At 41.9% G+C, this 15,369-nt stretch overlaps 2 protein-coding genes across 2 annotated transcripts in view; both read right to left on the bottom strand.

The window, feature by feature from the left end:
• The window catches only part of LRRC55 (leucine rich repeat containing 55), a 30,920-nt gene extending 26,307 nt beyond the window's left edge, over positions 1-4,613 (bottom strand). Inside the window, exons 1-2 of the mRNA XM_077320944.1 lie at positions 4,222-4,613; positions 1,711-1,786 (exon numbers count right to left, since the gene is read on the bottom strand). The gene's annotated coding sequence lies outside the window, so the exon portion shown is untranslated. The remainder of the gene's footprint in view (positions 1-1,710; positions 1,787-4,221) is intronic.
• A 628-nt stretch (positions 4,614-5,241) lies between these two features.
• On the bottom strand, positions 5,242-6,174 carry LOC143828725 (olfactory receptor 5G9-like). Its single transcript, XM_077318975.1, has one exon. The coding sequence runs from the start codon at positions 6,172-6,174 to the stop codon at positions 5,242-5,244; it is 933 nt and encodes a 310-aa protein (XP_077175090.1).
• Positions 6,175-15,369: the final 9,195 nt, after the last annotated feature.

Raw genomic sequence — 15,369 nt, 5'->3', positions numbered from 1 at the left:
GAGGTAGGTGGATGACCACCTCCCAGGGCCAAAGGGGAGGAGGCTGGACACTGGACAAGGCCCAGAAACCATGTTTACAATGCAGCGATACAGTCAAGGGGTGCCACAGTGAATTTCACATGCACAGCACCTCAGGAAACAGCTAAACGGTTAACGAATTCAAGCAAACTCAACGGTTTGTGAATGCGGGGAAGAGGGTGTCCATGCAAGTTTGACATTTGGGGTTCATGACTTCCCCCTGACCTGCAACCACCCACAAATCCAATGAACATACACTTTCCAGGTTTGTGTCCACCTCTAGTACATACAGCCAGGCCTTCAGGGCATAGTGGTCTGGCCAAGGGACAGGATTTACCACCATCAGAACTACTTCTACCCCTGCACCAAAGATCAAATCCAGGGCCTTCTTGAGCCTTTCCCCAACCTGGTGGAATGAGCTCCCAGACAAGACATGAGCTTTGCAGGAACTGCTACAATTCCAAAGGGCCTGAAAGAGGAAGCTCTTCCACCAGGTGTTTGACTGGGGCCAATGAATCTTATGAACATCACCAATAAGGACCCTCTTCTGCACCCTTACTTACTACAGTGAGTGTTTTCATTTTTAAAGGATTCAAACTTTTAAAACATTTAAATGTTTTAATTGTTTTAATGAATTGAATTATTTTATCGTATTGTTGTAAACCGCCCACGATGGCTATGCTCAGAGGGGCAGTCATAGAAACTGAACAATAAATAAAATAAAATCAAATCAGTATATACCTTTGCCAGGGGGGGGAGCAACTGGAGTTAAGAAGGTTTAGTGGGTTGGATGGGATAGATGAAATTCTCAGGTAGGCAGACCCGCACTTAAGATGTTATTTCCCTGGCCTCAGCTGTAGGCCTGGTGGAACAGCTCAGTCTCACAGGCTTCACAGAACTGCTTTAATTCCCAAAGGGTCCTGATCTCCTTAGGCTGGACCAAGGGTTGAAAAAACCCAGACTCTGGTTTAGGCCAATTTTACCTCTCTGGGGTTGGGATCCTGAACAGATTTTGGTTGCCCAACTCTGTGGGATATAACGGAACAGGTGGCCCTGTAACCCTCATGGGGGGGGGGGGGTTTCTCATGGGCTACAGTCAGGTGGATTGGATGGTTTTTATCAAGGCAATAGCATGGACAAAAGGCTGCTTAGGAAATGCTTAGGAATTCTGATAATGGATGCTCCCCATCATGCAATGTCCTGTTCGTAATTTCTCCATCAATAAAATTAACCACCAATCTCCCCATACAAGTATTCTTCTTCCTTGTTGCCTCCTGGTTTTGCTGCATTAATGATCATAAGACTCAAAACTTTTGTATTAACCAATTAGGAAGGGTGAGGGATTGTGTTTTTCCATGTTTGTGCCACAATGAGACTCAGCTGTTAAATGGATTGTTTATATAGTGGCATAAGAGCCTCTTGTGGCGCAGAGTGGTAAGGCAGCCGCCTGAAAGCTTTGCTCATGAGGTTGGGAGTTCGATCCCAGCAGCCGGCTCAAGGTTGACTCAGCCTTCCATCCTTCCGAGGTCGGTAAAATGAGTACCCAGCTTGTTGCTGGGGGGTAAACGGTCATGACTGGGGAAGGCACTGGCAAACCACCCCGTATTGAGTCTGCCATGAAAACGCTGGAGGGCGTCACCCCAAGGGTCAGACATGACTCGGTGCTTGCACAGGGGATACCTTTACCTTTACCTTTTATATAGTGGCATGGTGTGTCCATTTCATGAAGCAGATGATTAAAAAAAAAGTGTTGTCATTGCTTGCAGATCTGAAGAATGCAAAACAAAAGATACATTAAAATCAACCAATATGCATATCAAAATGAAAGTATAGCTTACATTTTTGGTGATGTCTATAAAAATCTAAAAGCAGATTTCATGAAGACCTGTTCCCCTGATGATATACTGGCCAGCATGGCAGCTGGAGAAAGCTTTGGCTGTGCTGTGTCCAGACGTTCATCAGCTTGGCCTTTACTTAGCATGTTTATCCCTGCTGCCCACTTTTTTGTGTGGCTCAGTGGGAGATCTGCATGGAAGCTGATGGGTAGCGTTGACTGGCCCTAATGGAGAGCAGCCATTGGTCCCAAAGGGAAGAGATGTGTGTGAAATAAATTAGATATTGTAAAATAAATGTCAGCATCTTTTAAAAGGCAGGCTCTTCAGAGAAAGATTTTTTGAGTAGGTGGTTGTTGGTTTTAATTCTGAATTCTCTGGCAGATGCACGCACTGTCAGTGCCCAAGTCGAGAGCGATTCACATCAGTTGCCCTCTGGTAAACAAGTTGACAGGCTGACAGCAGCCATCTACTCACATGAGGAACATTGTTGAAGAAAGGAAGACATCCTGAGATGATTTTTTTTTCTGATGAAGAGCAAATATTGTGATGCACTATTGCCACCTGCTGGACTTTTCTCCAAACAGCAACCAAATGTAGAATTTGCAGACCTTGGTCTGAAGGCTTAGTTTCTATAACCGATTCTGCACAGAGGCTAAAACGCATTCCACCTCCTGCTTGGGAGTACGCAATTGGAAGCCATGCATTTGCAAGATTCCTGACAGAAGACCCTCTCCCGTGTTTTTCTGCCACTTCATTGTGGCTTTTAATCTCCGGACGAGGCAGCGGAGAAGCCAGAATAGAACAACCTGAACTTCTCTCCCGGCTCCTTAGCTTGTCAATCAAGGCAAGCCACCAATCCCTTCACAGATGTTGTTTTGTGGACTCAAATTTCCTTCCCCCCAAGTGCCAAAATTTATTATTATTTTTTAAAAGGCATTTCTGTGTTGCTATGGGGAAACACATAAAAATATATATTTAAAAAAACCTTACTCTTCCATGTTGTCACAGAATCACATCACAACAATGAAACATTCCCTTAGATCTCTTTTCAGGATTCTTATACTATTTTCAGGTACATTTGTGATAGGCTGCCCGTGGTAACTGGATCCTGATGATTGTGTGTTCACAGTAAAGATTTAAAAGACAGAATACAGATACCAAGGGCTGCTAAATCACATGTCCCCCCTCTCCCCATTCATACTCTACCACCAGAAAACACACACAGGAATGTGTTTTGGGTACCCAATCCCAAAATTACTGAGCACTATGAAAAGAACGTTTTATTTTTATTGAGGGCACATAGCTTTGCGGACCTGCAGCAATGTGGACCGTGCCATTTTAAAGAAAAATTCTTGATCCGGAAGTAGAGAGGGGAGGGCATGTGCGAGGGTGAGCAAAATGCTCCCTCCACACAGGCTTGCCCCTGTTTGCACCCTGGATTGCAGTGTGGCAAGTTGAGGGAAATTGGGATTTGTTTGTTTCCCCTCATTGCGGGGAAAATCTTATGAAAACTTGCACCAGCCACTTGGGAGCTCCAGGTTTATGCTGACATCATGTGAAAACAACACTAAAACCCACAAGTTAATGTCTGGGAGCAAATTTCTCATGCAGAATTGGTCTATGTACAATGCTATGTGGGGAGGTATCCACTGTTTACACATTGGGAAACTTAATGACAGCTATCCACAATTTCCCAGCAGAGAAGACAGAGGCTCACTGGAAACAATTTCAGTGGAGAAAAATTTGTGGAGAGGGGAAGGCTAAAGCACTTTTCCATATCTGGTGGAGTCCAAATTTAAACTGGACCTGCATGCACCTGGAAAGCATGGAAATACCAGTGAACATATGACTTGATAATGTCTTATACATTTGATTCTGAAATCTTTTGAATACAGTTCTATGGGAGTATGCCCCATTGACTACTGTAGCAGTTAACATCTGAGTTATAATGCTTAGACAAAGCAGGGGCAGAATACATGTGTTTTTAAAATTCTGCACCTTTTCCTCCCCCACTTTTTTCTTGCCTGTAGCTGAAGTATAAGCATATCTGTCTAATTAAGGTATAGAGTGAATTCTGTTAATAAAAAACCTTTGCTGAAAGAAATGTCTTTCTTTAAGTTGTAACTGGACTCCTGTTTATTTTTTCGACAATACCAATAAACAAAGCTGCTGATCTCTTTTACAAGAAATTACGTTAAATTATTCTGGTCCAATTCTGTTCTATTTTATGCCAAATGAGGTAATTTAAAAATTGTGAAAACAGAGAACATTTTTCTCTGGAGAGTACGGTGCACAGAACTGTAGAAGGCATGTGTATGTGTATGTGCGTGTAAGGGGGGGGCAGAGCTTTAATGGTAGAAATCATTACCTGTCTGAGTGCAGTTTAAGATGAACTTCCATAGGTATGGAGCTTTGCTTGTTCTCCTCCCAATATATATCGTCCATTGGCTAGTTGCTGTGGAGTAGAAGACGTGATAAAAACAATCCATGTGCTGATTCAGAAGAGTATTCCCAATTAAGACTGTCTAATCTTCAATGCTAATCTTCCCTGTAATCTTCTCCCCACACTGGCCAGTCAATTGGCAGTGGAGAGGTGGGGTCCCCACTGAGCAGTCTAGCTTCTCTCACTCCAAATCCTGTGACCCCTGCCAAAAAAGTCCTGGTTTATGTGTTAGTTTCATTATTAATATTATATAAAGACTTTCACACTGATTTCAGCTGTGCAGAACTAAGTAACTGCCTGCTATGTTGTCCTCCAGTCTTGACAGTGATTTCTGCTGTTTGCAAAAGTATAAAGAAGCCAAGGTTGCATGAATTGTTTGTGAACTTTGAATTGTTTGTTCCTGCTGGGTCATTTCAAGCCCTAGTCCTAGGCCACATGCACATATTGATAGGCAGGACAAACAGCAGGAGGAATATTTCACATTTTATTTTGCTCAAAGAAAAATGATTTTGCTTTTTAGCTTCAGGGTGTTTAGACCTCCTTAGCCCCACACTATAGCTCCTCCATGTTGATATGGGAAAAAAAACTTTCATGTGTGCCCAATTAAAAGCACTTAGCCAGGCTTTGTCTTTCAACATAGTTGCTACTTATTCAATTAATTATGAATGCAACATTTAAGGAAGAATACAATTTGAATACATAACTTAAAAAGAAAGATACAACAAAAAACAGGTTTAATCAGAATCTTGCAACCCTCCCCCCCCCCCCAAAAAAAAGGCTTCTCAGTGGCATTATAACATAGGACTTTCCATGGTGTTTTTCTTTGTAACTTTTAAATGTGTGGAATTAATAACATATAACAGAAAATGATTGAAAGCCCATGGATGTTTTGTATAAAAATGGAAACAACCAATTTGGAGACAATGCTGTGAAAAATATATAATCTTAGCAAAATCTCTTTCCCTTGATTAGTCTTCTCAAAGCATCTTTCACTTCCTTATTCCTTATACTGTAAATCAAAGGATTCAGCATGGGGATCACCACTGTGTAGAACATGGAGATTAGTTTATCTTCATCTACTGAGCAGCTGGAAGTGGGCCGCACATATATGAAGAAGAGTGTCCCAAAAAAGATGGAAACAACTGTGAGGTGGGAGGAGCAAGTAGAGAAAGTCTTGCGCCGGCCTTCAGCTGAACGGATCTTCAGGATGGCTCCAAGGAGGTAGATGTAGGAGATGATGACAATGGAGCTGCTAACAGTGCCAAGAGTACAAGACATGGCAAAAAGCACTAACTTGTTGAGTTGTGTGTCAGAGCAGGAAAGTGATATCACAGCAGGGATGTCACAGAAGAAGTGATTGATCTTGGACTCGCAGAAAGTTAGCTGAAAAGTTAAGCTTGTATGTGTAATAGCATTCAACAGACCTACAACATAGGGACCAGCCAACAGCTGTGCCCAAAATTTCCTAGACATAACAACTGTGTATAGCAGAGGGTTAGAAATGGCAACATAGCGATCATATGCCATTGAAGCCAAGAGGTAACATTCAACTCCCACAAAGAGACCAAAAAACCACATCTGTGCTGCACATCCAGCCAGAGAAATAGTTCTGCTTTCCATTACAAAATCCACTAGCATCTTGGGGGTAACAACTGAAGAGTAGCAGAGATCAACAAAGGACAAATTGCTGAGGAAGAAATACATGGGGGTATGAAGCCGGGAGTCCATCCTGATTAACAGGATCATTCCGAGATTCCCTATAATTGTTATGAGGTAGACCATTAGGAAGAGTATGAAGAGGGGGATCTGAAGCTCTGGAGAGTTCACAAGTCCTAGAAAAATGAAGTGATATACTATGGTATGGTTTTCTTTCACCATTTCTCCTTATTCTCTATTGAAAATAAGATGAGTGCTATTAGAAGACAGGCTGTATAGTAATCTTTATTATGAAGTAATAATAATGCTTCTATTCCAGCTAATACATGTTTTTAGTCTTGTGATTTAAGCAGGTTCTTAAAAATCCATATCCTTAAAACAACTTTCTTTTCAGCCTTTTTGCATGCTGAATAAAATTAAAAATAGGACTTAACTCAGTCACTGCAACTCAAAACAAATAGCCAATATTATTCATATTTTAGAAGTTATTTCAGTATTTACAAGAGATAACATTCTTTTCTGAAGTCCTGAAAAACATATTCTTTTTGCATCAATTTAATTGCTTAATTCACATGTTTCTGCCATTTAAAGATCTCGAAATCATGTTGGACCAGTGATAAACTATTAGAAAAAGGGAGGAATTCTAAGCAGGTCTAATCAGAAGTTTGGCACACATTATTCAATGAGGGTTTCTCACAGGAAAGAATCCATGGGCTTGCAGTTGTAAGCACTGAAGCAATGAAAAGCAATACAAACTCTCTGATTTCAGAAATAAAGAGATGCTGTCTTCTCATGCAATCCGCACTGTGCCATTTGAAGTAAAGATGAAGGATATCCTTTTCTATGTTGCTCTATGGTTATTGCTCTGGATAAGCCGTAAGAAATGTGACACTGAAATGTCATTGCTTCTTTCAGGAATATCTGCTACATTGATGGGTAGGAGCAATGGTAATATGTATCTACCAGATCTAATAATTCTCTGGGTGCTTTTGTTGGATAATTTCCAGTGCTGCTTCTCAGACATGAGGCTTTGAATTCTCATCTCCAGGACCTTGAGACTATACTGTAAAGTCAGGTGGCAAGCTGCAATTATCTTGCTTTCTACTGGGAATAAAAAGTAATTGCTTTGAGAAGTATTCTCAGCTGAAGGTGCTTCAAACACAAGTATATTTTTTCACTTGCTTACTTTTCAAATATGAATATGCCTTGGAATGTCAATAATTTGTGTACAGAACAGGTGGACTCAGGGAGTAGAAGCAGTTTCACCTCTACCCATGACACTCGTTTCTACCCTAGACCTTCAACAGGATTAATTCTTGATTGTTTTCCAAAAACAATCAATGGGTGTCCCTTTGATGGGAAGTTATTTGGAATGTTGATGGCATTTTAAATCTGCTGCACTTAATTTTGAGATGCTTTTATTATATTTTTATTGTTAAATTGGCTTTATGATTTATCTCTGCCTTAGTTTTATATGAGAGAGAGGGAGACTTTCAATTTTGCATCCCATTGACTTTTGGAGATGGTTGTGGTGTGTAAATCCTCCTTCTGACAGTTGGTCAAATGCAATAAAATGGTTCCTTGCTCATTTATATTCATTCAGAGTGTTTGAGTCTCAGATTCAAACTCTACTCAGCCATGATGTAGCTCACTGGTGCCTGTGGGATAGTCATCTGACAGCATAACCTGAAAGGAAGATGCATATCTTAGGACAATAGGCTTCTCAGATAAGGTTGACTTAATTTGTCAATTTTTCAATCCCACTCTCCAGATACCTGCTCACCTCAATTAGGAACTCCTTTCCTAAACTTAGAAGCTTTCCCATCCAGTAAACAAGGGGTCATCAAGAAACCTTTACCACTTATTGTTAATCTCAGGTGAAGCAGTTATTGTTATTGTTTTTCTCCTGGGAACCCATCAAAATTCCTCCCAGAGCACTGTCTTTCTTCGGACAATCCCATCATGTGTCTTCCAAGATCATTGCAACCTTTGAAGATCTCATGAACACATTGTTTTAGGGGCTTGCATGTCAGCATTGCCCCAGGGAACAATTTTCCATCTAAAGTATGGGCATCTGCCTCTGTCTCTCTCTGTGTGGCTGGGCACCATACATACACCCATACTTGCATGTAGGTCCTCTTCCTCCTTTTCTCAATGAAATGTTGGTCATTTTGCTGCTGAATCTGCAGTGATTCACATTGTGATTGGTAAATATTACCTTTCCCAACAAAACTCTCACCCTTTTCCACTCTTTATTTCCTTAGCCAGCCATGTTTGCATGTTTTTCTGTGCTTGCTGTAGCCCTTTAATCCCTCTGAATAAAACACATTCCAGATTAACACTGGACTGGTTATTTTGAGTTCCTCTAAGGATATTGGTGGAGATCTTGAGTTACCTCCTCTTACTAAGTCTCTGATTAGAAGCTAATTGCTCCAAACTAATTAAGAAACATCCTATTAGGGTGACTCACATTGCACCCCTAAATATCATGAGTTGAAACACATATTTTAGAAGTGTCCTTTGTGGGAGTGGAGGATGGGAGAGTTCTTCCCAGAACAGAACCATGATTGGTTCCCATGGATGTCCAAAACAATGTCCCATGGATGTGAGAAACAATGCATTTTCCAGGAGCTCAGTCAGCATTACCAGGGTTAGTTGTGTTGGGGGAGCAGAAGAGGCCAGGGAATGATGGAGAGGTAGGTGATTCTGGAGGGGGAGGGTGAAGGCACCACACAGAGCCTTGGAAGCACAGGGTCTGTAGCACATGCTACATGTGCTTCATGGACAGAACTGATGTCATCTGCCTAATTCAAATTGTTAATTTTTCTTCCTCCAGTTTTCATCCCACCTTCATCTGAATCTAATCCACTTTTCTTTATGATATATTCTGCATATAGATTGAACAGATATGGAAATAAAATACATCATTGTCAATTGGAAACATTTTTGTTTCTTTATAGCTCTCCTAACAGTAGCCTCTTGTCCAGAGTATTGGTGCTGTAACACAGTGGTCCCCAACCTTTCTGAGGTTGGGGACCGGCAGGGCATCGGGGCGCGGCCCATGGCTCGCGTGGGCCACGCCCACTCATCGGCCCTGATTCCCTCTCCCCGCCCTTCTGCAGTAAGAAGCTTCCCGGGCCGCAAGGTTGCGGCTTGGGAAGTTTTTTACTGCGGGGGGGGGCGGGGAGAGGGAGCCGCAGCCCGGCGCCATGGCCTTTGCGGCCCGGCACCGGGCCACGGCCCGCAGGTTGGGGACCACTGCTGTAACACACCCAATTATTTGTTATACCAACCATAACTTTCCACGATCCACACAGTCAAAAGCTTTGCTGTAATCTGGGAAATACAAGATGAGTTTCTTCTATAATGGAACAACTTACATTTTAAATTAATCTCTGAAAGTCAGTGATCCCCAATGTGGTATCTGTGGGTGCCATGGTGCCATTTATTTGCCGACTAAAATGTTTATTTTCCAAAGCAAAGAGCCAGTCCTGACTTTTCTTACCCCCACTGGAGCAGGAAATGTTTCATCATGGTAGAATGTAAGACATCCAGGTTCAGGTCCCAATGTGCACTCAGAGAGGGCTGGGTGAGGAGCTATACAAAGATGGCAGATTGTGGTGAAGAGTTGGGTGATAAGGCTCTCAGTGCAGTTCATCTCTCACAGTAGGCAGAGGGCAGTGAGGTACTGCAGGGAGGTGGACAAGAGGTTTTGGTGTTGAAGGAGAAGCACCAACATAGACCATGCACATCCTCTGGGTTTCCCATGACTTGCATTATTATTATTATTATTATTATTATTATTATTATTATTATTATTATTATTATTATTATTATTATTATTATTATTATTATTATTATATCCCATCTCTCCCCGAAGGCTCGAGGCGGCTCACATAAAATCCCATCCCCTAAAATCCATAACAATAACATAAAATAACAGCTCCCACCCCCTCTCTAGCCTTCCCTCCTTCTTTCAATTACTACCATGAAGTTACTAGTAGATAGATAGATGGTTCCTCATCATTATTGCCACAAAGAGGGAAGGGAAGATGAGAAAGTGGGCAGTTGGCAAGGAGGAAAGAACGAGAAAGATGCAAAGGGCAGGAGCCACCATTAGGAAGGTCTCACCTACAATGCATTTTCAGAGACAGACAGACATGTTGTGTAATACTTCCCTAAGTTATTAGAATGCATCTGGGGAAGCAGAAGACTCCTAGTGGTTAAACAGCTCCACATGAGCCACATGCAAAAGTCACAGCACCAGATCTTTATAAACAAGATATTTGAGAAACCCTTCCAAAATGTTTATCAAAAGTGCACCTGGATGCCAGGGTGATAGACTGAGTACTAATTTTGCGCATCTGTTGAAACACTCCCCACCAAATTAAAACAGAACATGTGATAAAGTGTTTCTAGGTCATCACAGCACTGAGCTGATATTGACTTTTTAATGTGATAGTGGGATAAACTGCCAATAATGCCCTACTTTCAGGGTTATGTTACTGCTTTCAACTGAAACAGTTTTAAGAGGTATTGTGATGGAAAACACAAAAAAAATTGCTGAGTTCAACTAGCTACCCATGTGTGTTCCTTGTAATTTTTTCAGGTCATCACTAGGCATAGGCACAAACTGAATCGCAAAGCAAACTAAATTATACGTTTCCCTTTTTGTGGTTTGCAAACCAAAGTTCATGAAGGATCTATTCTCATGAACTTCCACAAACTTTTAAAAGCGGTTCATGGTGGCTCATGAACAGAGCAGAGAACAGGGGTTTAAGGTGACTCTGAGTCCTTTTAAACCACTGCCTTCTGTTCCCCAGAAAAGCTACAAAAATAGCTGAACTGTGAGAGCAGGCTGCTTTTCTCATCTGTTTTCCTGGATTCCTGCAAACCCCATTTAAATGGATTCCTGCAAACCCCCCTTTCAATGGGGTTTGTTTGGCCCCATGGTTCAGGACCACAAACCAGTTTTGATTGCAAATGAACCTCCCAGTTGATTGGTGGTTCAGTTCATGATTTGTAAATAACCCAAAAAGAAAACAAAAATCCAGCCTGAATGCACTTGTACGATACAAAATATAACATTAAGATTTGGTAGGTGGTAAAAAAAATCCTGAACAAGTAATAAAAGATGTAATCATGAGTATTTATGAAAAATATGTTTTGTAATAAAATTATTTATTAATATTTATTATTATTAACTGATATAAATAAAAGTGGTGGCTACTCACTAGAACGTGATTCTTCAACTGATATATATTGTATAAAAGAATGTCTAACATGGAGCTGACATTGTAAAATAAAAACCACCACTCTGTAATATGAATGCTGAAACCTTGTGAGGCAAGGTGAAGGGGGAAGGGAATAGATATAAGGATTATAATTGAAACCACTTTGTCAGTCTATTTAACACTGCTAAACAGAAAAGTTAAAATACAAACATCCAATCCATCTCATTAAGTCCATGTGGAGAGATGAAATTTAGCTTCCCACAATGTATGAAAGGTACTTTACCTGTCATAGGAAAACACGGCATTTTCTTCATAGTCAGACCAGCCTCCCTTGTCTGGTGTAGGACAGTGGCCAGGTATCTATGGTCATTTGCCTAGCTCTGGCTAAAGATGCCTACATCATCAATGTAAGTTAGAGCTAACTCACCCAGACCCTCCAACAACTTGTTGATTAGTATCTGGAAGGTGGCATTAGCTTTTCAAAACCCAAATGGGAGGAGTGTGAATTCAAACAAACCAGCCTTGGTGGTAAAGGCAGTTTTGAGTCAGTCTACCTGCCAGTAACCTTTGATAAGGTCCCAAGTGGTGATGTACAGTGCTACGTCCAGGATTTCTACCATTTCATCCATTTGAGACATGGGGTATGTTTCTGTCTTTGTGACTTTGTTTAGCTTTCTGTAGTCAGTCTCTAGACCCTAGTTTGGTCAGGCATCTGTACTTGGACTACTAGGGAAATTATCTACTCCTAGCCTTTTTGATGGCACTATCACTCTGAAGTCCAGCATTTCTTTGATTTCTCTTTCCATACATATGGCATTATTCCCTGCCCCCATATATGGTGTGATTGCCTCATCTGTTTTGATCTTGTGATAAATGAGCTGTGTCCTAGGTTAGGAAGAAAACACATCTGCCAAGACTACCTTCAACTTTTAAAGTAGAGTATTGACATATTGATATGGTACAGTTTGTTTGATCACCCTCTGCAAACACATGTACAAGGTAGTTTACATAAGAACACGTACCCACAATTGCAAAGGGTCCTTACCCATTTACATCACAAGACCAACACCTTGTCTCCTGGTTAAAAAGATCTGTCTTGGGCTCTTGCATCATATCAGTTCTTTTGCTGGGCATGATGAAAATTCTGTCCTGCCAATATCTCACACAGAATGTTCTGCAAATCTTCCACATATTGCACAATGGTTTCTGGTTCGGGAATCTCTTCTTCCCATACCTCTTTGATGACTGCATTCCCATGACTGGAAGGCAGTAGTGGATGCATATGAGTTGTTAAAAAACCCCAGGATAGGTCAAAGAGGAGGTAGAGTGGTGCTATATGTGAGGAGAGGGCTTGTCTGTCAAGAAATACTAGAGGAGGAAACTAACACACTGTAATAAATGTGCCTAGGGGTGAGTTAGCTGCAGCATCTTGCCACATTGGTGGTTGTGGAGAGACATACCTTTGCCATGGCTAACTTTCTTTTCCTCCACAATTTTTGTCCACAAGCCCAGTCCTTGAAACATGTGATGAACAGGACCGTATTGCCCTCACTTTAGAGGGCCACCAAGGTGTACATGGAGGCAGAGATGTTCCAAGCTGCTAGGAGAACCATACACTTCTGGATGGCATGCTAGACACACAGTGCATATCTCTCACTGACTATGCACCTGGTGGTCAAGAGGTCCTGTGTGCGGGTGATAGGAACAAGTGGTAGGCAGGGTCAGGGCCACCAGCCTGGCTATTGAAAGGCTTTGCTGCATGTCAGGTACTTCGATGAGAAGTGCACAGTGGTGAACATCAAGGCCACCAATGAAAGACAGATCAAGAGACAGAACAAGATGCAGTGGGACAAGATTACCATGGACTTCTTGGTGATAGATGGTGGCTGAAACATGAAGGTGGCAATCAGGAAACTGGACCTACTGCATATCTCCTGTGTGGCCCATCTTTTCCACCTCTTGGTCAAAAATGTCCGGGGGCTGGTTTCTGACAAGAACACCAATCTAACCCTTATCTGCTTTTTAATAATTTTTGTTGGATTATCTTAAGACTTAACGTAATGTGATCTATTAATTAATTGTCTTTGTGCTTGAGATAGTTTTTCTCATCCCAAATCACTATGGCATCTCCTTTGTTCACTGCCTTGCCAATGTGGGGATACAGGGGTAAGCTTTACAATGGCTGATCCCGTTTTCCAATGTTGGGTGCAGAGGGTCACTCTCAGGAAAGCCAGAACATACCATCATCAAAGCTGAGAAGTAGCAATTGCCACAATTTCAAAATATTCATATTATTTATTGTTTTAGTTATACTGTTCACTGTTTTATTGTTAACAATAGTGATTGTGAATCTGTTGTTCACCTCCCCAAGAAAGGAAGCCCATGAGGGATCAAACAATAAATAATGTGGAGTACCAGAGGGTGTGATTCTCTATCTGATTTTTTTTTCAACATCTTATATGCCCAATTGCTCAGCTTGTCTGGAAACATGGACTTAGGTGTCATCAATATGTGGACAACACCCAGCTCTATCTGTTAATGAATGTCCAGCCAGATACTGCAACTGATTCCTTGGATAGGTGGTGGCCATGATGGAATGACTCCAGCAAAGCTACCTGAAGCTTAATTCCCTAAAGATGGAGGTCCTGTGGCTGGGAAGGAAGGGACCAGATGAGGAAGCACATCTCCCCTGCCTGAATGGGGTTCAGCTACAAGCTGCACAGACCATTAGGAATCTGGGGGTGATCTTTGACACCTCTCTTACTTTGGAGGCACACATCACAACAGTAGCTCACCATGTGTTTTTTCCCCTTTGCCAGGCAAAGCTAATAGCTCCCTACCTGGACTTAGAACATCTAGCCACAGTGATCCATGCAATGGTCACCTCCAGACTAGATTACTGTAACTCACTCTACATGGGCCTATCCTTGTCCCTGACCTGGAAATTACAGTTGGTCCAGAATGTGGCAGCTTGGGTCCTCACAAGGACCCCTTGGAGAGTCCATATTTGACCACTTTTCCAGCAGCTATACTGGTTATCAGATGAGTTCCAAATCAAATTCAAGGTGTTAACCTGTAAGGCCTTATGGAATCTGGAACTTGCATATCTTAGGGACCATCTATCTGAGTATATCCCCCTAAGAGCACTTAACTCTGCTAGTGCCAACCTGCTAGCAATCTCAAGCCCCAGAGTGGTGTGCCTTGCTCCAATCAGAGCCAGGGCCTTTTCAGTCCTGGTTCCAGCCTGCTAGAATGAGTTGCCAGCTGAGATCTGGGCTCTTTCAGAATTGTCAGTATTCTGAAGGGCCTGTAAAATGGCACTCTGCCACCAGGATTATGGTTGAGGCCAGGCTTATGGTTGAGGCCAAGGCTAAGAGCCAGTTTGGTGTAGTGGTTAGGATTGCGGACTTCTAATCTGGCATGCCGGGTTCGATTCTGTGCTCCCCCACATGCAACCAGCTGGGTGACCTTGGGCTTGCCACGGCACTGATAAAACTGTTCTGACTGGGCAGTGATATCAGGGCTCTCTCAGCCTCACCCACCTCACAGGGTGTCTGTTGTGGGGAGAGGAATGGGAAGGCGACTGTAAGCCGCTTTGAGCCTCCTTCGGGTAGGGAAAAGCGGCATATAAGAACCAACTCTTCTTCTTCTTCTTCTTCATTATCATCTGTATGGGCTCCCCTACCACCACCCCTCTCTTTGACATCTAAGCCTGGGTGAAACGTATTATATCCATCACCAGGCCTAGTGATGGAGTAGGCTATCTGGATTTGTTATACTGTTTTATATTGATTGTTTCAAAGGGTATATGGTTTTACTTGTATTTGAAATTTGTATCTGAGATTTTATTTGCTGGAAGGTGCCCCAAGACAGTGAATTTTAGTGCATGTGTTTACAGCAAACTTGGTAATTGCTCTTCAGTGTGTATGAAAGCATTAGCTAGCAGAAAAGTCACTTCTATTATCATAGTATAAAATCCACAACACTTTTGCTAAAATGCCCTCCTGACATTAGAGGATCTAACATAAATATTTGATGATGTATTTTTATATCACAAAGCTTTCTACACACTTTGATATTGTATGGAATTAAAATACTTCAAAACATTTGAAAGGATACATTTTACTCAAGACTGTTCATTTTCCATCATGAAATGATCAAAAACCGTACACAGTTCTCTCTT

This window comes from Paroedura picta, chromosome 2 (genome assembly GCF_049243985.1).
Source record: "Paroedura picta isolate Pp20150507F chromosome 2, Ppicta_v3.0, whole genome shotgun sequence".
Lineage (NCBI taxonomy): Eukaryota > Metazoa > Chordata > Lepidosauria > Squamata > Gekkonidae > Paroedura > Paroedura picta.
This window is presented reverse-complemented; position numbering and strand designations above follow the sequence as displayed.

Coding starts and splice junctions, on each gene's coding strand:
- LOC143828725 (XM_077318975.1), bottom strand. CDS start 6,174: ATGGTGAAAGAAAACCATACCATAGTATATCACTTCATTTTTCTAGGA.